Source organism: Salmo salar, chromosome ssa23 (genome assembly GCF_905237065.1).
Source record: "Salmo salar chromosome ssa23, Ssal_v3.1, whole genome shotgun sequence".
In the NCBI taxonomy this organism is placed as follows: Eukaryota; Metazoa; Chordata; class Actinopteri; order Salmoniformes; family Salmonidae; genus Salmo; species Salmo salar.
The window spans coordinates 23,647,115-23,673,946 of record NC_059464.1 but is presented as its reverse complement, the minus strand read 5'-3'; the positions used below and the strand labels follow the sequence as shown (position 1 = coordinate 23,673,946).

The window sequence follows — 26,832 nt, the reverse complement described above, 5'->3', positions numbered from 1 at the left end:
CGGAAGACTGTGATCACGCTCTCCGCAGCCGATGTGAGTAAGACCTTTAAACAGGTCAACATTCACAAGGCCGCAGGGCCAGACGGATTACAGGCAAGTATCTTCACTGACATTTTCAACCTCTCCCTGTCCGAGTCTGTAATACCAACATGTTTTAAGCAGACTACCATAGTGCCTGTGCCCAAGAACACTAAGGTAACCTGCCTAAATTACTACCGACCCGTAGCACCCACGTCTGTAGACATGAAGTGCTTTGAAAGGCTGGTCATGCCTCACATCAACACCATTATCCCAGAAACCCTAGACCCACCTAATTTGCATACTGCCCCAACAGATGCACAGATGATGCAATCTCTATTGCACTCCAAACTGCCTTTTCCCACCTGGACAAAAGGAACACCTATGTGAAAATGCTATTCATTGACTACTCTGTTCACTCATGACTGCACAGCCAGGCACAACTCCAACACCATCATTAAATTTGCCGATGACAACAGTGGTAGGCCTGATCACCGACAACGATGAGACAGCCTATAGGGAGGTGGTCAGAGACCTGGCCGTGTGGTGCCAGGACAACAACTTCTCCCTCTGTGATCAAGACAAAGGAGATTATTGTGGACTACTGGAAAAAAAGGACCGAGCCCCATTCTCATCGATGGGGCTGCAGTGGAGCAGGTTGAGAGCTTCAAGTTCCTTGGTGTCCATAACACCAACAAACTAACATGGTCTAAGCACACCAAGACAGTCGAAGAGGGCATGACAAAACCCTATTTCCCCCTCAGGAGACTGAAAAGATTTGGCATGGGTCCTGAGATCCTCAAAAGGTTCTACAGCTGCACCATCGAGAGCATCCTGACTGGTTGCATCACTGCCTGGTATGGCAACTGCTCGGCCTCTGACCGCAAGGCGCTACAGAGTGTTGCGCGAACAGCCCAGTACATCACTGGGGCCAAGCTTTCTGCCATCCAGGACCTCTATACCAGTGTCAGAGGAATGACCGAAAAATTGTCAAAGACTCCAGCCACCCTAGTCATAGACTGTTCTCTCTGCTACAGGACGGCAAGCGGTGCCTGAGCGCCAAGTCTCGTAAGTATGCATTTCACTGTAAGGTCTTGTTGTATTTGGCAAATGTGACTAAGATTTGATATCTTTATGCTATAATGGGTCACATTTACAGTGATGCATGGTTTACACGCACACCACCATGCACACACACAGACCTCTCTTCAACCCAGGTGTGCAGGATTTATTGAACTGGAACCAATTTTACTGGGAGACTCTCCCTAGAGAAGTAGGCCTATGTCTAGGTCCATATCGAAATGAAGGTTATGCAGTGACGTGCATTACTTATGTGATAAATGCATAGCGATGACTGCATAATTATAATACAACAGCGCTACCCGGTGTCTAAATCGAAACCTGACATTAATAAACACCATTATGTTGAATACATTGTCTACAATTAAATAGGTCCTGGTCTCTTTAAGATTTAGGTGGCGGCGTGCTTGAGGAAATGTTTCGGAAGTGTAAACGCCGAGGTAGGAGGAATCGAAGGAAAGGAGAGCAAAGGGATGGAGAAATTATCCCTTTTTGACAGCCTATTGGTGAATACACAGTTCCACACAAACTACCATGCACACACTGACTGGTGCATTGTCGTCGTTTGACATCCAGTAACGTTAGCGGTAATCGTGAAAGGTAAGCCATTCATCAGACTTACCAACTAACTAAAGGCACATCTTTACAATTAACGTTGGCAAGCTAGCTAGCCTATATTAATCATATTCATAAATGTTTGATAATGACTGATGTTAGTTGACTCGCTAGGTACTGTAGGTACAGTACTAGCTAGCTCGTCAGCAATCTACGCAAGCTTTGATGTGGAAAATATCGATGCAGTTCGTCAGCTCTCACTATAAATAACGTTAGCTAGGTACAGTAGCTACGTTAGTACTGTAAGTTGCTGCATTGCTGGAGCTTGCTAACGTTAGATGCAATCGAGAACCCAAGCCAAGGTATTAAAGGTAGTTAACGTCTAGTATGGGCTACGTCGCTAGCTACAGAGTATATGTCTACCTAGCTGTGGGCCAGTTTCTAAACCATACTGTAACGTTATTGTCTTTGTGTGGGCCTTTGGCTAGCTAGCCGGTTGGTTGGAAATAGCAATGTTGTTGGTCCCATGAAAGACCGATTGTGTGGAAGGCAGCTCGAGTCATTCCTGCCTGCGTGGCCACCGCTAGACAGATGTTTAACTTAGCCAGCTAACGTCATTTCACGGGTTGTCCTCAGTTACTGGTATGCATTTTTCATTCATTTTCAACAAGACGGTTTCATGTGAACCAGAATCTGGCACAGGAGGCGTTGGTATGGCGAATCATATCAACGTCTTCTGATCTGTATAACCAGATTCTGGTTCAGTTTCATGTGTATGTGGGTCATTTTTGGGCTCGGGTAATATTTCAGTCCCTCTGACTTTATTTCAAGTATTGGGTCACCAAAATGAAATGTTAAAAGATGTTGTATATAAATTGAAATGTCCAGCATAATGAATGTAAATATATAATTAATTTAAACTTTATTATAAAAATTATTTCGTTTCACCTAATTTTTACTTGGGAAATGAATATTAAAATGTGCACGCCATTAATGCAAACATATGTGTTTTTGTTGCGAAAGTACAATTGAATAAAATCACACAATTTACCCTCAGTCTACACAACCCCATCACACCAACCAAACTCCGCCAAGTGTCAGTCCACCCTTATGCACCGTCATTAACAGGAAGTGACATCATTCTTTTTTTTCACCTTTATTTAACCAGGTAAGCCAGTTGAGAACAAGTTCTCATTTATAACTGCGACCTGGCCAAGATAAAGCAAAGCAGTGCGACAGAAACAACAACACAGAGTTACACATAGGATGAACAAAAGCACAGTCAATAACACAATAGAAAAATCTATATACAGTATGTGTAAATGGCGTAAAGAGGTAAGGCAATAAATAGGCCATAGTAGCGAAGTAATTACAATTTAGCAAATTAACACTGAAGTGATAGATGTGCAGATGATGATGTGCAAGTAGAAATACTGGTGTGCAAAATTTTTTTAAAACAGTATGGGGATGAGGTAAGTAGTTGGGTGGGCTATTTACAGATTGGCTATGTACAGCTGCAGCGATCGGTAAGCTGCTCAGATAGCTGATGCTTAAAGTTAGTGAGGGAAATATAAGTCTCCAACTACAGCGATTTTTGCAATTCGTTCCAGTCATTGGCAGCAGAGAACTGGAAGGAAAGGCGGCCAAAGTGGGTGTTGGCTTTAGGGATGACCAGTGAGATATACCTGCTGGAGCGCGTGCTACGGGTGGGTGTTGTTATGGTGACCAGTGACCTGTGATAAGGCGGAGCTTAACCTAGCAAGGACTTATAGATGACCTGGAGCCAGTGGGTCTGGCGACGAATATGTAGCGAGGGCCAGCCCACTAGAGCATACAGGTTGCAGTGGTTGTTGTCGTCAACTGCATGGTACAGAAACAGGCAAGTAATCACATTCTTTTATATCTGTATTTTTTTTTTTTTTTAAGTCAGGTGGGGGTCGTCGAGCTGACCAACTCAAACCCGTTACATGAAATAATGATGGAAAACTAGTACTTTCAAAATTATACTTTAACCCATAAAAATATACAATCTATTAATTTCATGCGCACCACCATATGATCCTGTCCTTCACCACATGAGGCCATTTTGAACCAAAAAACTCAACCCCGTCATGTTTCATTGTAATGGGGTTGTAAACCTGTGACAGGGTTGAGTTATTTACTTTATGATTATTGCGTCTAAACAAATTAATTATTCAATATATTATACATTATTTATATTCACTTATGAAACATGCTGTAATGTATTCCATGTGAACAAAAATATATGTTAAGGCAGGTGGTAGGAGAGTTGGGAAAGGTTCTTAACTACAGTTGTTCCTTTAAGTCGCTCTAGATCCTAAATTACTCAAGGATTATAATGTATACTTGTTAAATCAAAGATTCTTAGAATATATACGTTATCCATTGAAACGTCTAGGGAATGATGGCAGCCACATCAACAGCAGAAAGACAAAGGCAGTGTCGAGCACGTCAAAATGCTGACCTAGAAAAAAGGGAACAATACCTTTAGAGAGAGCGTCAGAAATGGAAAAGAAATGTTAAGGCAGGGAAAAAGATCAGTGATTTCAGTGAGAGAGACCAGCGTCAGAAGCGTAAACAGTGGAGAACAGCATACATAAGAAGCAAGGAGAGGAAAGGAGCACCGAGGAACTTGACCACTCCTCCACAAAGTCCAGATCAGGTCATCACCCTTGCTCCTGGTGAGCTGATGTCAGCTGCCATTGTTCAACAAAGAAGGACCTACGCTGTACATGCTTTAACACACAGCACTTCAGTTTCAGGCAGAAGGTCCTGGCTGCTCCAGAACAGCCAGCCAATGAGGAAAATCCACAACCTGTGGACAAAATCCAGGTCTTCTTGGGCAGTGGTGTGTAGTGGAATACGATGACGTTTATCCAGGCATCATCCTCGGCACGGATAAAAATGTGTGAACAAGTGAAATGTATGCATCGTGTAGGACCTAACAGATTTTTCTGGCCTTAACGAGATGACATCCACTGATGTCAGTTTGATGAAGTCCTTGATGATTCCACCCCCACAGCGTGTGACATCCCACCACAGAGGTTGAGAGAGATGTGTGGGCCAGACCATGAATTAATTAATGAATATGGTGCTCCTGAGAAGGGTAGTCATGCTGACACTAGTGCTGTAGTTACAGCTGTTCTAGCATTCTAAATGCCCCTGGAAAATGTTCCTACAGTTTGAACTTTTCTTATGAAACCTGTTGAATGTTATTAATTACCCTAATGCCTGATGTTTTTATTTGTTTTGATATTTACTGCAGTTTGGTTAATAAAACCCAGATTATTCTAAATATATCTAATGTCCTTATTACATGGTTGAATACAATGAAATTAAATGTTTGGGCTAAATCTTGGAGGGATTTTGATAGTAAACTAAACTAGTTTATATGGAAACCAATGTCTCTTCAACCCTGTTACAGTATTCAACCGTCACCCTAGTCTCAACCCCGTCACATGACAATATTTGTTAAATAAAATGGCAAAGACGAATAAATATGAATTGAATGTTTTCTGAGCTCAGTCGTCTGAAATGTTAAGGACAATCCCAAAAATATTAGATTTATGTTAAAATGTTGAATTGAAAGTATTTTTTAAATTTAAATGATCCCACTGACACTGTCTATTTCAGGGTTTAATATAGCAAAATTCTGAGATTTTACATTTTATATTATAATAATTTAATTGGTTTGGGGGACACATGAGCATTAGGTAAATGTTGATTTTCTAACAAGTATCTTTTATAATCATATTCAGACAACTTCCATATTGTCTGTGACGGGGTTGGAGATAAATAGTGTCCATATCAGACAGAAATGGACACTAATAAAAGGGCTTTAATGCCTGAAGTGGGAATGTTTTCAAGATTTAATATGTACTTAATGTTGTGGGGTAATTAAAAAAAAATATATATTACCCCAGCCCAAGAATGACCCATATGTTGGGCTTCCTAATTGAAGCTCACAAGTGAGTCCTTTTCATTTGAAGAAAGCATGATCGCTGTTGTTGATTATGCTTATTCCAGCTGACTGTCACACAAAAACCTGTTTTGGAAAAGTTTTTGGGCTATGATGATTCTGACAGTGTCACTTTGACATATTATGGCAAGGACATGGTGCTCACGTCATTAGCTGGGCAATCTGTCCTTTTTTGAGTTGTGGAGAGCTTAAATAGTTGAGTACAGTTGCAGTATGCTTATGTTACTGAAGATGGCATATCCATTGTTATACAGGCCAATTGATTTGTAGGTATTTTGCCTATTTGCCCCAAATATCACAACCCCCATCTATGGACATGAAATCTGATCAATATCTTCGTCGTGAAAACACCCATTACCTACCGATCAATACATCCATCTCAGCTGAGCCTGACTTTACCCTTATTCATGATGACTCAAATTCCATTTCATTACATTGAGCCATTGAACATCACCTTTAGCCTTGTGAGGAAGATTTTTCACTCTCTTTTTTACTGTTGTTTTTATTTCTTTACTTACCTATTGTTCACCTAATACCTTTTTTGCACTGTTGGTTAGAGCCTGTAAGTAAGCATTTCACTGTAAGGTCTACACCTGTTGTATTCGCCGCACGTGACAAATAAACATTGATTTGATTTGAGATGGCCCTTTGCTGCCCAAATGTTCTGTCTTCGCAAATATGCCACACACGTCATACAGTTTTGGAAACAATTGGAACTTTCATATAAACTGGAAATAGATTTTCCAAATACAAAAGTTGCACCCGGCTATATTTTCAAGGACACAGCGTCCAACCAGTGTGCACTTCCTCCCCTCCAATTTCCGCTTCAAAATGTCTCCAAGGAAGAATCTCAATTGGTTTCCTTTATCTCCTCGCCTCCTTCTCAAAATCCATTGGAGGAAGGGCCCTCTAACCTTCTCCTCCAATGGGTTTTGAGAAGGTGAGGAGAGAGAAAGCTAGGAATCAAGGAAACCAATTGAGATTCTTCCCAATGAGGTATAACTGGGGAGGAAGTTTCAAACCTCATGTTATTGAAAATTCTGCTGGGTGCAACCAGGATGCAACTTTGCTAAACTGCGTACAGTAAGTATATTATTTGTATTTGAAGTATTATTTCTAGCTGATGTGAAAGCTAAGTTCCAAAGGTTTCCAAAACCGTATCGCTAGGGAGGATTATTAACGTTCCAAAACTGAACATTCGTATTGTAGTTCATTGATCCAGCAGTCATCCATAGGGCTTTGATTGAGAACTCAAGGACTGGGTAGCTATATACCCTTCAATTCTAGAGAGCTAAGCCTGACTGTATGAGAGTCAGAGAGGCCTAGCAAAACAATTTAACTCGTGTCCAGTTAGTCACGAAACGTGGCAATGCCTTCAATTGTGGAGGCAACGCCACACATATTTACATAGGAACAAAAAACAAACGTCCCTTGTCTATCACGAATGTTGAATAAAATTATATTTGAACTTACTCTACCGATTGTCCGTGGTGTTCCTTCAGCTAGTTGATATGAGACAATGAACACAGGAAATTATTATTAAACCGACTTCTTCTAAACGGGTGTCTATGTGTTTGGTAATCAAGACGGAAGTACACTGAACAAAAATATAAGGGGAGTGGATCAGAAAACCAGTCCGTATCTGGTGTGACCACCATTTGCCTCATGCAGCGCATCTCCTTTGCATGGAGTTAATCAGGCTGTTGATTGTGGCCTGTGGAATGTTGTCCCACTCTTCAATGACTGTGCGAAGTTTCTGGATATTGGCGGGAACTGGAACAATCTGCCGTTCACATCAATCCAGAGCATCCCAAACATGCTCAATGGGCGACATGTCTGGTGAGTATGCAGGCCCTGGAAGAACTGGCTAATTTTCAGCTTCCAGGAATAGTGTACAGATACTTGCGACATGTGGCGGTGCATTATCATACTGAAAGATGAGGTTAAGGCAGCGGATGAATGGCACTCCAATGGGCCTCAGGATCTAGTCACAGTATCTCTGCCCATACCATAACCCCACCGCCACCATGGGGCACTCTGTTCACAACGTTGACATCTGCAAACCACTCGCCCATACGCCGCCCTACACTCTTTCTGCCATCTTCCTGGTACAGTTGAAACCAGGTTTCATCCGTGAAGTGCACATTTCTCCAGCTTGCCAGTGCCATCGAAGGTGAGCATTTACCCACTGAAGTCAGTTTTGACACCGAACTGCTGTCAGGTCAAGACCCCAGTGAGGACAACGAGCATGCAGATGAGCTTCACTGAGATGGTTTCTGACAGTTTGAGGAGACCTTTTTTGGTTGTGCAAACCCACAGTTTCATCAGCTAACCGGGTGGCTCGTCTCAGACCATCCCGCAGGTGACGAAGCCGGATGTGGAGATCCTGGGCAGGCATGGTTACACGTGGTCTGCGGTTTTGAGACCGGTTGGGCGTACTGCCAAATTCTCTAAAACAGCGTTGGAGGCGGCTTATGGTAGAGAAATTAGCATTCATTTCTCTGGCAACAGCTGTTGTGTGTATTCCTGCAGTCAGCATGCCAATTGAATGCTCCCTCAAAACTTGAGACTTCTATGGCATTGTGACAAAACGTAACATTTTAGTGGCCTTTTATTGTCCCAAGCACAAGATGCACCTGTGTAATGATCATGCTGTTCAATCAGCTTCTTGATGCCACACCTGTCAGGTGGATGGATTCTCTTGTCAAAAGAGAAATGCTCACTAACAGTGATGTAAACAAATTTGCGCACAATTTGAGAGAAATAAGCTTTTTGGGTGTATGGAACATTTCTGGGATCTTTTATTTCAGCTCATGAAACATGGGACCAACATATTACATGTTGCATTTATATTTTTGTTCAGTATACATGCACGTGATGCATGCTTACTAACAGGTGTTTACATGGGTTTGCACATGTGCCAGAAATGTCAACTTTAGTACCCGCTCTCAAATCAGTCGGGTAAATCAATTAGGGCCCCATTTAGTCGACTGGTTGATTGTTTGGTCGATTAGGCTGTTCGTCGACCAAGATTTATTTAGTCTAGCAGTTGCAATTTTTATTTTTCACCGTGCACAAGACACCTGTCTGATAAGCCTCTGTCTCAGTGGACTAATCCATTGCTGAGGCCACGGGGATGGCACAGTCCATCACTCTAAGACGTGATATTGAAATTGTATATGATTATATTATATAAAAATAATGGTGCAACACTAATAAATCTATTTTATAACATGCACTTCCTCCCACATTGGATATGGTCTGAAATACGATTCTGAAACAATCTTCAGTGCGCAGTAGAATTGGCTATGTGCGTAATAGCAAAGTTAACCAGCATATTGAGAACAATGCAGTGGAGGCAGCAGAGATGAGGAAGCAGCCTTAGCCCAATTGTCTAAGAAAATTGAGGCGAGAGGAAACCAACTTAATTAGGTATATAATCAATAGGTTAACTGTTAAATGTGCCTGGCTTTATAAACACTCCATATACAGTACCAGTCAACATTTGACAGCTACTCATTCAAGGTTTTTATTTTACATTGTGGAATAATAGTGAAGACATCAAATATGAAATAACACATGGAATCATCTAGTAACCAAAAAAGTGTTAAACAAATCCCAAAATATTTTAGTTTCTTAAAAGTAGCCACCCTTTTCCTTGATGAAAGCTTTGCACACTCTTTGCATTCTCTCAACCAGCTTCATAAGGAATGCTTTTCCAACAGTCTTGAAGGAATTCCTACATGCTGAGCACTTGTTGACTGCTTTTCCTTCACTCTGCGGTCCAACTCATCCCAAACCATCTCACTTGGGTTGAGGTCGGGTGATTTATGGAAGCCAGGTCATCTGATGCAGCACTCCATCACTCTCCTTCTTGGTCAAATAGCCCTTACAGAGCCTGGAGGTGTGTTGGGTCATTGTCCTGTTGAAAAACAAATGATAGTCCCACTAAGTGCAAACCAGATGGCATGGCGTATCGCTGCAGAATGCTGTGCCTTGAATTCTAAATAAATCAGACAGTGTCACCAGCAAAGCACCCCCACACCATCTCCATGCTTCACGGTGGGAACCACACATACCATCTGTTCACCTACTCTGTGTCTCACAAAGACACAGAGGTTGGAACCAAAAACCTCAAATTTAGACTCATCAAACCAAAGGTCAGATTTCCACCAGTCTAATGTCCATTGCTCGTGTTTCTTGGCCCAAGCAAGTCTCTTCTTATTATTGGTGTCCTTTAGTAGTGGTTTCTTTGCGTCAATTTGACCATGAAGGCCTGATTCACGCAGTCTCCCCTGAACAGTTGATGTTGAGATGTGTCTGTTACTTGAACTCTGAAGCATTTATTTGAGCTGCAAATTCTGAGGCTGGTAGCTCTAATGAACTTATCCTCTGCAGCAGAGGTAACTCTGGGTCTTCCATTCCTGTGGCGGTCCTCCTGAGAGCTAGTTTCATCATAGCACTTGATGGTTTTTGCGACTACACTTGAAGAAACGTTCAAAATTCTTACAATTTTCTGGATTGACTGGTCTTCATGTCTTAAAGTAATGATGGACTGTCGTTTCTCTTTGCTTAGTTGAGCTGTTCTTGCCATAATATGGACTTGGTCTTTAACCAGATAGAGCTATCTTCTCTATACCTCCCATACCTTGTCACAACACAACTGATTGGCTCAAACGCATTAAGAAGGAAAGAAATTACACAAACTAACATCTTTTAATTGAAATGTGTTCCAGGTGACTACCTCATGAAGCTGTTTGAGAGAATGCAAAGGGTGGCTACTTTGAAGAATCTCAAATATAACATTTATTTTGATTTGTTGAACACTTTTTTTTGAAAATACATGATTCCATATGTGTTATTTCATAGTTGTAATGTCTTAAATATTATTCTACATTGTAGAAAATAGTAAAAATAAAGAAAAACCCTGGAATGAGTAGGTGAGTCCAAACTTTTGACTGGTACTGTATACATACAAAAATAAGACAGATCTTGTTTCTGTTGCCTGTTTGAGCATGCAACGGCAAAGTGTCGGATAAAGCAATTTCACAGATTTGGCTGTTTTTAGTCTTTGATTTGCTATAATAAAGGCTTTACATATATATTTTTTTTACAACAGACTGGTATTACATATCATTTGTTCAGTGTTGTTTACACTGTTCCAAACAGGCAGAAAAATAATTTTGTAATCTAACAGCACCAGTTTGTCACACACTATGCACACAGCTCTCACTCCTATACCCTCCTTTTTCTCCTTCTTGTTATTATAATTATTATTATTATTATGTTCATCATTATAATAAGTAATGTCATTATCATTAGTGCTCTTTGTATAGTAGGCTTGTATAACCACCATCGAGCTGTAGGCCGTTAGAGCAGACTCTGGTACACTGTTCCCAATGTTTACAAAAAAGTATAATATTGTAATTTAACAGCAACTATTTGGCATACATAATACTCAAGCGACGCTTGCTCCTATACCCTCCTTTTTCTTTATCTCCAGTAGTTTACACAACTAAGTCAAATGTTTTCCACAGATCTGACTTCCCCTTTCCCTCCTGAGCAACCAGTAAACATTCACCCATTTCAAAAAAAAAATTCACGTCCTCCGCATCCATTTTGCTGTTACGTGTTACTGTATTCTGAGTTTAATAACCAATTTATTGTGATTATGATAAGTTATAGGTCAGGCCCTATTGGTCACATGTTTCAAATAAAGAGAGCACAGGTTGAGAGAATAGGGAAGGTTTTTTCCTAAATTAGGGATTTTGGTAACAACTTTTCAGTAAGAAATGAAATGGCTGACATGATGTTGCAGCTTCAGCACGGACAGCGCAATAAACACTTGCTGTGGTGCCTTTTCGCTGCAATAGGTAGGAGAGAGAGACAGTGTGCCAGTCACTCTTTATAACACAGTGAGCATCGGGCTTTTTCTTGAGTCTTGTGTGTCTTAATTATTTAATCAAACTATGCTTAAAGCATCAGACAAGCTCAGTGCATATATAGTTGATTTTATTCAAACACATAGGGTGTGTGTATATATGGAAAAATAAGTTTAAACATTTTGACCAATCGATTGGTCGAAAGAACAGGACGAATCTCGGTCGACCAAGAATTTTATTTAGTAGGGGTAGCCCTAAAACAAATACTTTCCTGTGGATATTTTGCCTCAAATTTCGAGCAGATGAAGAATCAACAGCACAGACGACCAGTACAGGAAGTTCAAATGTAAATTTATTCTGGCTTGTAAGGAAAATTCCCACGATTTTACAGTGCTTTGTTTAACTATATGCCAATAATTGGTATCTACGTCTGAATTATTAGGCAAGTCCATAATGTCTGAATGAAATTGTTACGGCGTCCATCAGAGTGTACCGCCAACAGCAGTCACTACTATCAGTCGATACTTGTAATAATTGCCATTATTTAATGCTTGCCTTGTACCCATCTTTGTCCTATCTAACTGTGTACTATTCTTTGGGTGCTGATATGTCGTTTTTGATCAAATCAAATTGCGCCGCATAATCCACTGTGTTCCAATGGAATAGGAAGTTAGCAACTTCCAACGTGCACCACCCCACGATACTTTTTATAAATATCCATTATTTAATGGTTAATGTGTACCTGTGCTTGTCCTGATTTGTTATAATTTTCAGTGGGAGCTGGAATCAATAGGGGTCTAACGATTCATCGATAGATAACAATAACCTAGCAAATTCCATAGGGTTGTTCGCCATGCAAAATTACTTGTAGATCAATGACTGTCAACACAGTTAGTGCCTTCAGAAAGTATTCATACCCCTTGACTTATTCCACATCTTGTGTTACAGCTTGAATTTAAAATGGATTAAATTGAGATTGTCACTGGCCTAAACACTATACCCCATAATGTCAAAGTGGAATTTTGTTTTTAGAAATGTTTACAAATTAATTAAAAGCTTAAATATCTTGCCTTTAACCCCTTTGTTATGGCAAGCCTAAATAACTTCAGGAGTTAACATGCTTAACAAGTCGCATAATAAGTTGCAATAATAATGTCCCTCAGTCGAGCAGTGAATTTCAAATACAGATTCAACCACAAAGACCAGGGAGGTTTTCCAATGCCTTGCAAAGAGCATGGTGAAATTATTAATTACCCTTTGGATGGTGTATCAATACACTGTACAGCCAGTCACTACAAAGATACAGGCGCTCTTCCTAACTCAGTTGCCGGAGAGGAAGGAAACCGCTCAGGGATTTCACTATGAGGCTTTAAAACAGAGTTTAATTACTGAGGATGGATCAACATTTTAGTTACTCCACAATACTAACCTAAATGACAGTGAAATGAAGTCTGTACAGAATACAAATATTCCAGAACATGCATCCTGTTTGTAATAAGGCACTAAAGTAAAACTGCAAAAAATGTGGCAAAGAAATGTACTTTATGTCCTGAGTACAAAGCATTATGTTTGAGGCAAATCCAATACAACACATCACTGAGTACCACTTTTCATATTTTCAAGCATGGTGGTGGCTGCATCATGTTATGGGTATGCTTGTCATCGGAAAGGACTAGGGAGTTTCTTTGGATGAAAATAAATGGATTAAAGCTAAGCACAGGCAAAACCCTAGTGGAAAACCTGGTTGTCTGCTTTCCAAAGGACACTGGGAGAAAAATATTGCATCTGGAACAGTTATTCTCAAAGAGTGATAATTTGGCAAGTTGAAAGATAATAAAAATAAAATAAAACCCTATATACAGACGCTCAATTTCGTTTATTAAGCCTGTTCCTTTTGAATTTTATTAATGGATTAACAATTCTATAATGAACACTGCATGGGAATGAATTATGCCCAGTACATCTGTTTTGTGAGTAGGCCAATGGTTAATGATTCTGATGGATATACGCTCTTTGTCTTTATCAAACTAATGTTTTTGCATATTGTCAGAGTGGAACCTGTCTGTTTAGGGGGGTAATAGCCTAGTCTAACCGATTCTAAATGCCACTAGCAGTTCACAAAGTAGGGTCGTCACTAACGTTAGTTACCACAGTCATAAACCCTGCCTGTTTCTACAATTTAGTTTCTTCAAATCTGATTTTAAACCTTAACCTTATGCCTAACCTAAAAAGATAAAAAGTGTTCAGTGCCGGTAAGTGTATGATGCAAAAATGGGCATTTGGTTTTCTGTTCCATATCAGATATTGCTGCACATTCAGTGTGTCATCAGCCCAGCCAGTCAATTCATTAACATGATTTCCACTGTAAAAAGCATCTAGACATTAGTTCCCTATGCTTCTATCTTAACATTTGGTTTGCACAAACATTGCCATCCTTTCTCTAGACATTTGCAACATTGTTTCATTATTGAAATTTGATCACACACACAAAGAAATGTCAATAGAAAAACAGGTTCAGATAAATGAAATGCAGCTACTTTGCTGTTATTCTAGCTGCACGGTTTGACGTGACTGTGTTAGCTGTAGTTGGCTAGCTAGCAAGCAAGGGATAAGAGCATTGCCAGCCAGCATGGCAATGAAACATATAGAACGAACGACTGGGTCGCGTCCATAGATATATAATAAAAACACTTCGGCTGTCGAGTCTAGCAACCTAACCGATTGAATGAACTTTTGTCAGCCAGTCAAAATCATGGATCATCATAATTTTCATGGATATATAAAATACAATTTTATTGGTCACATACCCATATTTAGCAGATGTTATTGCGGGTGTAGCGAAATGCTTGTGTTCCTAGCTCCAACATTGCCTTAGTATCTAACAATACACAAATCAAAAAGTAAAACAATGGAATTAATAAATAAATAAATAAATCAATATTAGGACGAGCAATGTTGGAGTGGCATTGATAGAATGAACGGCCAGCCGGCTTGGCTAGCAACCATAGATGTCGGGACAAGGCCTATATTTTCATTGAGGAATGAAATAGTAGCATATGAATACATTTATTTTTAAAAATGGTTTTATTGAATTGCTAACCCATTGTAGAAAATGTATTGTACACAACTACTTTTTTATCACGGCTGTGCTGATCTACGGTGCTCGGCAACCTCGTACCTATGACCGCAGCACAGCCGTGCTAAAAAAGTATTTTAGCACGCCCTCTTGTGTACAATTGCTTTAGTCAACACCGGTTGGTGTGTAGCACCGTGGCATGGTTATAGCCATCAGGTGAAGTAGTTCCTGCTCCCAGGACTGCCGCACATAGGCTGGGATGAATCCATCACAGACAAGCTGCTCTATCTCCCCACATGTGCCACAGGGCTTCATTAGTGTACATTCACTGTCTTTGTGTCTCCATCTGCATCTGAGACACCTGCCCTTCTGTTGGACCCAGGAGGACCTCTGTGCCGTATTCAACTTGGGAAAGTCGGTGCAGTTCTTTGAAGTAGTGATCCTTAGAATCACAAAAGGGGCAAAAAGGCTGTCATTAACCCTGGTCTGTCCTTTGTTAGGTCCATTAGGCTTATGCTCTATCGTGACCTGGTGCACACCAGAGAGAGAGAGAGGGTGCTGCTCTCTGCTCCGTGCGTTCTGCAGGCCTCTCCGTGGAGTAGTGGTCAGTGGCTTTCCTAGCTACCTGCATCACTGCCTCCTTCCTCACCAGCCAATCAGCAACGTTTGTGTGTGTATGTCTGTGGGCCTCCATCTTGCAGTATTCCCTTGGGAAAACAGTGCTCAGCTAAGAGATCCCGGTAGGCTGTCCACATGGGACCCGCAAAGGAGCTTGTTTAGCATACCCACCAGGCCTCCCACTGATAAAGCAAAGTCCTCCAGCGCCTGGGCATCTCCCACTCTGATGGAGGGTGCATTCAGGATGACAGACAACTCACCCTGTACCAGTTGTGGTTGACCATTTGCGCAGCTGCAAGGCTTACATGGCCCAGTGTTAAGGACACTACCTGCGTGTTAACTACCACTGCCTCTCCTCCAGTGGATCTATACAGGCATGTGGAGAGACTGTGGCAGATGGACACTCCTCTCTACAGAAATGAGAACCTTGTGACCTGCTCTAAACAAGACCATATGGCAGTGGACATTCTTGAGGCTAAGACTGTTCGTGTGCCAGTGGGTGGTGTAGAGAGTTATGCCACCCCACTGCTGAGAAAAAGGGAGGCCCCCTGAGGCTCTGATGCCGCTGCTGCGCAGTACAGAGTGCCGCCTGGCTAAGGTCTCCACAGCAGTGGAGAGGGAACTGGGAATGATATCCGGTGTGGGCTCAGTCTCTATAGCAGGCAGGTCCTGATGACCAGCTGGGCTAGGAACATGACGTGTCCCTGCTCGGTCTCAGTAGCAACCGTTAGAAGAGAGGCAGCTTCCTGCTGCTGAACTGCATAAGACCGTCCTATATCCTCCACTGCAACCTGTCGGAGACGGCTCTCCTGATTGGAGGAAGCCTGGGATCTGGTCTGTTGTTGCAATAGGCAAATCAGACCCTCTATACTCTGCTCGATATTGGCAAAACATGCTTCCTGTAATTCATACATAGTCAGCGACGTCCACGGCGCTGCAACTCCCTGGCACTCCAATTTAGGAGTATAATCCACTCGCTGGATTGTTGGGGAAGCAGCCCCACCTGGTGCCGAATACTATTCCACAGGTGGAGGTGACATCGCGGAAGCCCCTGCCTGTCCCGGGGTGTAGGTATAATCCAAATGTGATGGCGCTGCGGCTCGGGGGGTATCACTGGCTGGGGGATAACTGGTAACATAGTCCCTCAGGTACTCGAGGCCTCCTGCTCCGGACCAAACATTGCCTGGATGTCAGGTCCTCTGCAGGATGTCTGGAGGTTGCCATATATCATGATCAGTAAGCCACACATTTGTGAGGTAGAACCTCCATAATAAATAGGTATCAGTAAAGCCACAGGCCCATCTCCTATTAGAGAGGCAAGGCAACCTCCAGAGTATTCCAAACATATTACTTTATTGACCTATTACAGCTGAGTATAGGTCTATAACAGAATAGAAACATGGAATGAAGCTATGATAAATACAATAACTACAATATACATGTAATGGATATAATAATGGAAGAAGTGGCACTGAATAGAATACTATGAATGGATGACAATAGCAGTAACAATAACGGAGAGTAACGGGACTGTATAAATTAGAGGTCGGCCGATTATGATTTTTCAACGCCGATACCGATTATTGGAGGACCCAAAAAAGCCGATACCGATTAATCGGCTGATTTAAAAATAAAAAATAAAAATAAAAAAAAATAAAAAATTTACAACAATACACCAATACTGAATGAACACTTATTTTAACTTTATATAATACATCAATAAAATCAATTTAGCCTCAAATAAATAATGAAACATTTTCAATTTGGTTTAAATAATGCAAAAACAAAGTGTTGGAGAAGAAAGTAAAAGTGCAATATGTGCCATGTAAGAAAGCTAACGTTTAAGTTCCTTGCTCAGAACATGACAACATATGAAAGCTGGTGGTTCCTTTTAACAAAGTCTTCAATATTCCCAGGTAAGAAGTTTTAGGTTGTAGTTATTATAGGAATTATAGGACCATTTCTCTCTATACGATTTGTATTTCATATACCTTTGACTATTGGATGTTCTTATAGGCACTAAAATGTAATGTGAAATGAACGTGTCACAGTATAGCTTCTGTCCCTTTCCTCGCTCCTACCTGGGCTTGAACCAGGAACACATCGTCAACAGCCACCCTTGAAGCAGCGTTACCCATGCAGAGCAAGGGGAACAACTACTCCAAGTCTCAGAGCGAGTGACGTTTGAAACACTATTAGCGCGCACCCCGCTAACTAGCTAGCCATTTCACATCGGTTACACTAGCTTAATCTTGGGAGTTGATAGGCTTGAAGTCATAAACAGCGCAATGCTTGAAGCACAGCGAAGAGCTGCTGGCAAAACGCACGAAAGTGCTGTTTGAATGAATGCTTACAAGCCTGCTGCTGCCTACCATCACTCAGTCAGACTGCTCTATCAAATCATAGACTTAATTATAATATAATAACACACAGAAATACGAGCCTTAGGTCATTAATATGGTCAAATCCGGAAACTATCATCTCAAAAACAAAACATTTATTCTTTCAGTGAAATACGGAACCGTTCCGTATTTTATCTAATGGGTGGCATCCCTAAGTCTAAATATTGCTGTTACATTGAACAACCTTCAATGTCATAATTACGTAAAATTCTGGCAAATTAGTTCGCAACGAGCCAGGCGGCCCAAACTGTTGCATATACCCTGACTCTGCGTGCAATGAACGCAAGAGAAGTGACACAATTTCACCTGGTTATTATTGCCTGCTAACCTGGATTTCTTTTAGCTAAATATGCAGGTTTAAAAATATATACTTCTGTGTATTGATTTTAAGAAAGGCATTGATGTTTATGGTTAGGTACAGTCGTGCAACGATTGTGCTTTTCTCGCAAATGCGTTTTTGTTAAATCATCCCCCGTTTGGCGAAGTCGGCTGTCTTTGTTAGGAAGAAATAGTCTTTACAGTTCGCAACGAGCCAGGCTGCTGCATAGACTCTGACTCTGCAAGAGAAGTGACACATTTTCCCTAGTTAAAAGAAATTCATGTTAGCAGGCAATATTAACTAAATATGCAGGTTTAAAAATATATACTTGTGTATTGATTTTAAGAAAGGCATTTATGTTTAAATAAAGGTGTTTACATTTTTTTACAAATTCGGCCAAATCGGCGGCCAAAAATACAGATTTACGATTGTTATGAAAACTTGAAATCGGCCCTAATTAATCGGCCATTCCGATTAATTGGTCGACCTCTAGTATAAATACACTGCAACAGGGGAATGGCAGGCTATTACATAGTAACAAGCAATAACAAAGGACTGTATGAAATGGATAACAAATAGATAGGAAGTACTGGCTAATTGTTACTGACTATAATATAAGTAGCTATTAACACAATAGTAGTGAGATGGAGAAACTAAGCAACACCAGCTATACTAGCACACAGTGCAACAATGACAGCAATAAGAACAAATAATAAACGTATTCTTTCATGCAACCCAAACCCATAAATTCAACCAAGCTCTCACAAGGAATTACACTGGGACGGAAAAAGACTGTCTGAGAGGGGATTTACTTATACCCTTGTGAGAGCATGGTCTGGGCTGACTGTCCATTCACAAACCAGAAGCATCCTGGGGGTATGGGCAGGGATGAGGCACATGGCTACTTCCTGATTGGCTGGGCTGCAATCTAATGATCTCTCACATGTTGACTAAGAGGGGTAAGGATGGGAGAGACCTAGACAACATGGCACCAGCCAAATTAGGTAAACAGGTTTTAATTTAGCCTAACATCCTGGAGGGGGAATTCTTTACAATCAGCAATAGTTTTGGTAGTTTTGCTTTAAACAGTCAGTGTACATGGTCATTTTTAGATACACAGGGTAAAATTGATAATTTCATAACAAGGAATCACTTGTGCGAGGCACACTGCATGGCCAAAGCGGGAGAAGAAAAGAAGCTCACTAAACTTCCAAACGGTCAAAACCATTTGATTTTGAAATGGGGGTGAAATCCAAAGTTATCCTATATGTTCATTGGCTATGTCATAGCTGATTTGTAAATTGATACATTACTAGCTCAAACACATCATCTGCAACAATGACAAGTTCATTAGTGAGTGATGGTGATTTCTGTGAGACGTAGTGGGGTGGTAGATGTCTAGTCTCTTGATGGCTCAGGTCAGGTACCTACATGTTAGTGCACTGAATTGTTTCAAACTGAACCGTATGGTGTCGGAGCCCATGTATATAGATAGATGGATACGTATCGAATCGTCTTGAAAGGGAAAGATTAACATCCAGTTTTTGATAAAATTGCGTTCTATAGGTTCCCCTACCAAAACCAAAAAAGATCTGTTGTGCGGGCTGCTCTTTCTTTGCCCGGTTACCCATCCACTTCGCCCGCTAAAATGTATTCTCCACAATGAATGTATGTAGTGATAGAGCAGCGGTATTAGACTGAGTCGTCAGGAAATCTCATTCTCCGTTAACTAACAAACGGCTCCCTTGTCAGAGGTAGCGTAAAATTATATATAGATTTTTTTAAATTACTATGGATATCAGCACCCAAAGTATAGTGTGCAGTTAAATAGGAAAAACAGGTACAAGGTAAGCATTAAAGAATGGACATTTTTACAAGTACTGACTGATACTTAACAAAAATATAGACGCAACATATAAACACACAGAAAAGCTTATTTCTCTCACATTTTGTGCACATTTGTTTTACATCCCTGTTAGTGAGCATTTCTCATTTGCCAAGATAATCCATCCACCTGACAGGTGTGGCATTTCAAGAAGCTGATTAAACAGAATGATCATTACACAGGTGCACCTTGTGCTGGGGACAAAAGGCCACTCTAAAATGTTACATTTTGTCACACAATACAATGCCACAGATGTCTCACATTTTGAGGGAGAATGTATTTGGCATGCTGACTGCAGCAATGTCCACCAGAGCTGTTGCTAATTTCTCTACCATAAGCCACCTCCAACGTTGTTTTAGAGAATTTGGCAGTGCATCTAACTGGCCTCACAACCGCAGACCATGTGTAACCATGCCAGCCCAGGACCTCAGGGATGGATGGATCCTTTACCTATTCTAAAAAAGAGAGTGGGAGAACAAACAGTAGGTTTGGCAGGGTTTGATGCTGTCAGTAAAGGGGTGGTTTAACACCCAGGATGTGGAACCAGGAGTCGGTCAGGTTTGCCAGGTATGGGTGTGTCTCTAAGCCACAATGACACATAGATAACAACTCTAATATGTTACTGAGCCCAATAATAGTACATTACTTTGTCATGCTCCTGTCTATCATGTTCCTGCCTTGCGGGCCTGGGGCATCTAGGCTCCTTCTGTTTCTGTCTGTAGGTCTGTCTACATTTTTGGATTTATAATCAAACTGATTTTGTATTTATATCAAACTGTTTTTCATCACTAATGTCCTCTCTGTCCTCCCCTACTCTCTCTACAGGGTGGTTGCTGATAAATTAGGGACCAGGGCTCGCTGTGGGTCTGGTGGTGAGACAGTGAGCCATACCTCCTTCCCCACTGAATAGTGTGTGTGAGAGAGAGGCGACTGGAGGGGGAGGCAGGTGCCATGCTCCAGGGGTGAGAGGGGGGGGAGAGAGACACACACACAGGGCTCAGGGGTGGTGGCTGAGGTTGCCAAGGAGATGAAGTTGAAACAGCGCGTGGTGTTGCTGGTTGCCGTGCTACTCCTGTTGGGGCTGGCCAAACTCTTTCTGCTGGATGGAGGAGAGGGGTCCGCAGCCAGCCGACGAGACCTCCGAGCCTTCCGCAAGGTACGGCTGTCTGTGTGTGTGTGTCAATGTTGATATCCGCGTGTGCACTTGTGAGCATTAATGTGGAAGTCTGTGTTCCCAGATGGAGGCAGGTCTGTCTCTCTCACGCGGTGACCGGCTAACACACACCCTCCAGTCTCCATGGGAGGTGGCAAACCAGTGGGTGGGCCCCAGGGAGGTGTACCCTGAGGAGACCCCCGAGCTGTCAGCCGTCCTCACCGCGCTGGGCACTGCCAGGGTGGAGCGGGCAGATGTGGGCTACAAGGGCACCCAGCTCAAAGCTCTACTAATACTGGACGGGGGGCAGAAGGTGGTCTTCAAACCCAAGAGGTGAGAGGGGTAGAATACACACACACACATTGTCCTCTGGTTCTCTTCTGCGGAGTTGTACGGTTTTTGTTTGGGTCAGATTAGACACAGTGCTTTTATTCTGTGTCTTACGTAAGAGGATAACTCTCTCAGTCACGCCCTCCCCCTCCATTTCTCTCATTCTTTTTCCAGGTATAGTAGAGGCTATGTGGTAGAAGGAGAGCCTTATGCAGGTTATGACAGACACAATGCAGAGGTGGCAGCTTTTCACCTGGACAGGTACGCACACACGTATCGACCTAATGCATTCAAATATATACCTTTTAGTTTTGGCCATCTGGATACTGGTGTTGCTAGTGGTACGTGACTGTCTGTCCTGTGTATCTGTCTGCTGTAGGATCCTGGGTTTCAGAAGAGCACCCCTAGTGGTCGGGAGGTTTGTCAACCTGAGGACTGAGATCAAACCTGTCGCTACGGACCAGCTACTCAGTACCTTTCTAATGCAGGGTGAGACACACACACACACACTAGAGGGCTGTTTTCAGTCCCACCCATAATGTTTGCTTATAGACGTACAACTCCCTATAAAGTTGATAAGATAACATTGTGTGTCTGGGTTCAAGCAGCAGTGGGCTGGATCTCTCTCTAAATGGAAATGGTTAACCATTTTCTCTCCCTTCTCTTTGTCTCTGGCCCTTCCTCTCTCTCCAGGTAATAATAGTTGTTTCTATGGGAAGTGTTACTACTGTAGAGAGAGTGAACCGGCGTGTGCGGAGGGAGAGATGATGGAGGGATCAGTAACTCTCTGGCTGCCAGACGTCTGGCCTCTCCAGAAACACAGACACCCCTGGGGACGCACCTACAGGGAGGGCAAACTGGCCAGGTAGGGGTGTGTGCATTTGTGCTTATTTGTTAAAGTCCTACTCCAGTCTCCTTTTCACCTCATTTAATACCCGATTTACTTAACAAAAAATCTAAATAGGTGGTCCAGGTATCCTCATGACATGGCACAAGTTGCCTTGTTCCTCAAGCAAGGGGGGAGGCCAATGACATCACATCAGACCAACTCCTTCAATGCCCTACTCCTTGAAGTTTGCAGTTTTCTAAAAAACACTATTTTGCTCAAAACATATTTTTTTACCCTTAAGAGAAGTTATTTTATTTTTTTACAACTCATGTAAATCTCAAGTTATAGAAGGGTCCATGCACCTTTTTTGTGATTTCAGTAGTTTGAGAAACTTACCCCAACAGCAAATCACTTCCTCATTGTCATTGTGTAGTATGGGGGCTTTGAAAAAACATGAACAAAGACTTTAAAAAAACATCCAAATACGTATTTTTTGAAACGGCAAAGCTCTCAGTATAGTGATGCAGGTCTTTAGATGTTGTACACATGAAATAGTGTCAGTCCACAACATTGTATTCCATTTTGCTGTGACTCGAATGATACCTCTAAATCCATTCTTCAGGTAACTGACAAAATACTGTGAGTAAATATACAAAGTATTTTGAGTATATAAAGTATATTGGAAGCATGGGGTGCTTCCACACAGGAAGTTCCAAATACTTGTAGAATCAATGCCAAGGCGCATTGAAGCTGTCCTGGCAGCTTTTGGTGGCCCAAATCCTTATTAAGACACTATGTTGGTGTTTCCTTTATTTAGGCACCTGTAGCAGCAGGCTACATGGAGAATGGAACAGCTGGATATGGGAAACGGCTCAAGTCGCACAAATGGAATATAACTTTGCGGTTAAAGTTCGGATTGGAACAATTTCATGTGTACAGCATTTAAAAGATCTAGTTTTCTGTTTCTAAAAGGACGTATTTGGCTGTTTTTGGAGCCTTTATTCATGTTTTTTCAGGACCTCCATACTACACAACGACGATGAGGAAGTGATTTGCTATTTGGTGTAAGTTTCTCAAAAACAACTGAAATCACAAAAAAGGACATTTCTATAACATGCAATTTACATCCAAAACAGAGATTTGGTTGTAAAAAATAACTTCTCCTTTAAAACCTTTACGGGATCGGTGTCCCTATACCGGGACGGTTGAGCTAACGTGCGCTAATATGATTAGCATGACTGTTGTAAGTAACAGCAAACTTTCCAAGACATAGACATGTCTTAAATGGGCAGAAACCTTACATTCTTGTTTATCTAACTGCACTGTCCAATTTACAGTAGCTATTAGTGAAATAATACCATGCTATTGTTTGAGGAGAGTACGCAACAACAACAAAAACTTATCACGGCAACTGGTTTGAAACATTCACCTCTGAAGGTAAATAATGTACTTACATTCAGTAATCTTTTTCTGATTTGTCATCCTGAGGGTCCCAGAGATACAATGTAGCATAGTTTTGTTTGATAAAATACATTTTTATATTCAAATGTAGGAACTGGGTTCTACAGTTTGAACCCCTGCTGTCTCTGGCTCCACACCCACCCCACCTGGCCATCTAGATGAGTGAAAGTTAGTGTATAAACTAATGATCCATTATGTATGACATTCCTGGGAGTGTGTAAACTTACATTTTGTATTACCATATCATTTTTGTATGTTCTCTATAGTTATGTGCTTGAAAATGTATCAATTGACCAATTCGGCACCTAACATTTTGTCCAGTATTGCCATGCGTCACGTTTTTCTGTTTGTATTATCTTTTATCAGATCTAATGTGTTATATTCTCCTACATTAATTTCACATTTCCACAAACTCCAAAGTGTTTGCTTTCAAATGGTATCAAGAATATGCATATCCTTGCTTCAGGTCCTGAGCTACAGGCAGTTAGATTTGGGTATGTCATTTTAGACGAAATTGGGAAAAAAGGGTTTGATTATTTTTAAGAGGGCGTCAAGTAGCCTAGCGGTTAAGAGCGTTGGGCCAGTAACTGAAAGGTCGCTGGTTCAAATCCCCAAGTTGATTAGGTGAAAAATCTACCGATGGTACTTATTGATCCTGTAAGTTGCTAAATTACAAATATGTAAGTGTTAGTGTGTTTACATTACTCTGCTTATACTTCTCTTTTAAACAGGAAAAGTAAAAAACTAAATGCTTTAACTGTGTGTGTAGGTGGGAGTATGATGAGAGCTACTGTGATGCGGTGAAGAAGATGCCGCCGTACGACGCCGGTCCCAGACTGCTGGACGTCATAGACACAGCCATCTTTGATTACCTCATCGGCAACGCCGACCGACACCACTATGAGAGTTTCCAAGACGACGGAGGAGCCAGCATGCTCATCCTGCTGGATAACGCCAAGAGGTGAAGAACACAAAGAAACTCTAGACATGCTGACTAAGCTGGCAACTCCTTTCACCTCTCTCTAACTCCATCCCCCAGTCCACTCCTCTTTTACCTCTGTCCCTGTTGATTGATCTGCTGAGCTAAGTGTGAAATAGAGCAGTGTTTCCCCAACCCTGGTCCTCCAGTACCCCCAACAGTACACAGTTTCATTGTAGCCCTGGACAAACACACCTCATTCAACTCATTGAGGGCTTGATGACAAGTTTAATCAGGTGTGCTTGTCCAGGGTTACAATAATGTGTACTGTTGGGGGAACTGGAGGACCAGGGTTGGGAAACACTGTGCTAGAATGTGTGTGTTATGAAAGTGTGTCAGGGTTTAAAACTTGTCAAATCAAATTTTATTGGTCACATACACATATTTAGTAGATGTTTTGCGTGTGTAGCGAAATGCTTGTGTTCCTAGCTCCAACAGTGAAGTCATATCTAACAATATACAAATCTAAAAGTAAAATAATGGCATTAAGAAATATATAAATATTAGAACAAGCCATGTCGGACTGGCATTAACTAAAATACAGTAGAATAGAATACAGTATATACAGATGAGTAAAGCAGTATGTAAACATTATTAAAAGTGACCAGTGATTCCATGTCTATGTATATAGGGTAGCAGCCTCTAAGGTGTAGGGTTGAGTAACCGGGTGTTAGCCGGCTAGGGATGACTATTTAACAGTATCATGGCCTTGAGATATTAAGGCATCTGAAGACAGTTTCTATGGTGTTTTGTTGTTTGCAGTTTTGGGAATGCAGCTCTGGATGAAAGAAGCATTCTGGCCCCTCTATATCAGTGTTGCATGTGAGTAGACACACACTGAAAATACCAGCATTTCCTCAAAGGAATCACAACCCATTTCTAGTGTTTATGAGCAGTTCTCTCTTACTCTCCTTCTGTTCCTCCCTCTCCCGTCAGGGTGCGTGTGTCTACGTGGAACAGGTTGAACCTGCTGAGAGCTGGGGCTCTGAGTTCAGCCCTAAGACAGGCCCTGACCTTTGATCCCATTAACCCTGTCCTGGCCGAGCCCCACCTGGCTGCCCTGGACAGACGGCTGTCTGGTGTCATAGCAACCATCCAGCAGTGTGTGGAGTCGCTGGGCCCCGACAACACACTGATAGAGGACCGCATGATCCTGCCACACCCCTAGAAAGGACAGGAGAGAGGGGGAGGGAGGGAGGGAGGGAGGGAGGGAGGGAGGGAGGGAGGGAGGAGAGAAAGGATAACCTGTCTCGCCTCGAGGGAGAGAGGGTTGAGCCATGGGAGGAGGAGCTGGATGATAAACCCCTCCTCTCACGGCCCCCCAGAAAGGGGGGGGGGGGGTCGCTCACAGGTCCATAACACCCCCCCCCCCAATCTGGACACAATCCACTGGACAGACAGTGGCGAGAGAGACTGGCTAACTGACCATGGGGGGCAGGAGGGGGATTTTGGGGTAAGTCTGATTGTGACTGACAAACAGGTGTCTGTATCCAAAATGGCATCCTATTCCCTGTATAATGCAGAAGGCTCCAAAAGTAGTGCACTGTATAGAGAGGGAATTGGCTGCCATTTCACATCTGCTCGATGTGAGCAGTCTCACCAGGGACTACAGATGCTATTCCACATATTGCACTAGTTCCTGCCCCTGTTTCTCAGACCCATTTCCTGTTCCTGGACTAAAAGCACTTTCAATAGAGATTCTTTATACATGCCATAAAGAGATCAATGGAACGCAGACCGTGGGGGATAGAAGAGGGACACTGTCATTGGTGCCCATTCAAAAAATCTGATCTAACAGTGGATATTCGTCAATTCTCTCATGATGTACACTGAATGTAGAAAACATTAGGAACATCTTCCTAATATTGAGTTGCACCCCCTTATTTTTGCCCTCAGAACAGCCTCAATTCGTCAGGCATGGACTCTACAAGGTGTCAAGTGTTCCAACAGCGTTGCAGTTTTTGACACACAAACCGGTGCGCCTGGCACCTACTACCATACCCCGTTCAAGGGCACATATATCATTTTTGGGGCCTTTCAGCCTCTGAATGGCACACATACACAATCCATGTCTCAAGGCTTCTTTAACCTGTCTCTCCTTAATTTACAATGATTCTAAAGTGGATTTAACAAATTACATCAATAAGGGATCATAGCCTTCACCTGGGTTCATCTGGCCAGTCTGTCTTTTTTGAAGTGTAATGCAGTTGATTGGTAACAATGATATGAACATGTATTGGGGTTG

The 26,832-nt window shown here is 42.0% G+C and overlaps 1 protein-coding gene across 1 annotated transcript; it reads left to right on the top strand.

Moving 5' to 3' along the window:
* The first annotated feature begins 1,412 nt into the window (after positions 1-1,412).
* On the top strand, positions 1,413-25,779 carry LOC106584281 (glycosaminoglycan xylosylkinase). Its single transcript, XM_014169348.2, has 9 exons — positions 1,413-1,698; positions 20,661-20,991; positions 21,074-21,321; positions 21,493-21,579; positions 21,698-21,807; positions 22,012-22,183; positions 24,378-24,569; positions 25,350-25,409; positions 25,524-25,779. Exons 2-9 carry the CDS (start codon positions 20,863-20,865, stop codon positions 25,753-25,755), a joined length of 1,230 nt encoding a protein of 409 aa, XP_014024823.1. The 5' UTR covers positions 1,413-1,698; positions 20,661-20,862; the 3' UTR covers positions 25,756-25,779.
* Positions 25,780-26,832: the final 1,053 nt, after the last annotated feature.

What these genes read in the sequence shown, in the direction of transcription:
- LOC106584281 (XM_014169348.2), top strand. Translation starts at nt 20,863, where the DNA reads ATGAAGTTGAAACAGCGCGTGGTGTTGCTGGTTGCCGTGCTACTCCTG. An exon ending in CAGTACCTTTCTAATGCAGG is followed by an intron (nt 21,808 to 22,011) that starts GTGAGACACACA and finishes CTCTCTCTCCAG; the next exon opens with GTAATAATAGTTGTTTCTAT. An exon ending in CTGCTGGATAACGCCAAGAG is followed by an intron (nt 24,570 to 25,349) that starts GTGAAGAACACA and finishes TGTTGTTTGCAG; the next exon opens with TTTTGGGAATGCAGCTCTGG.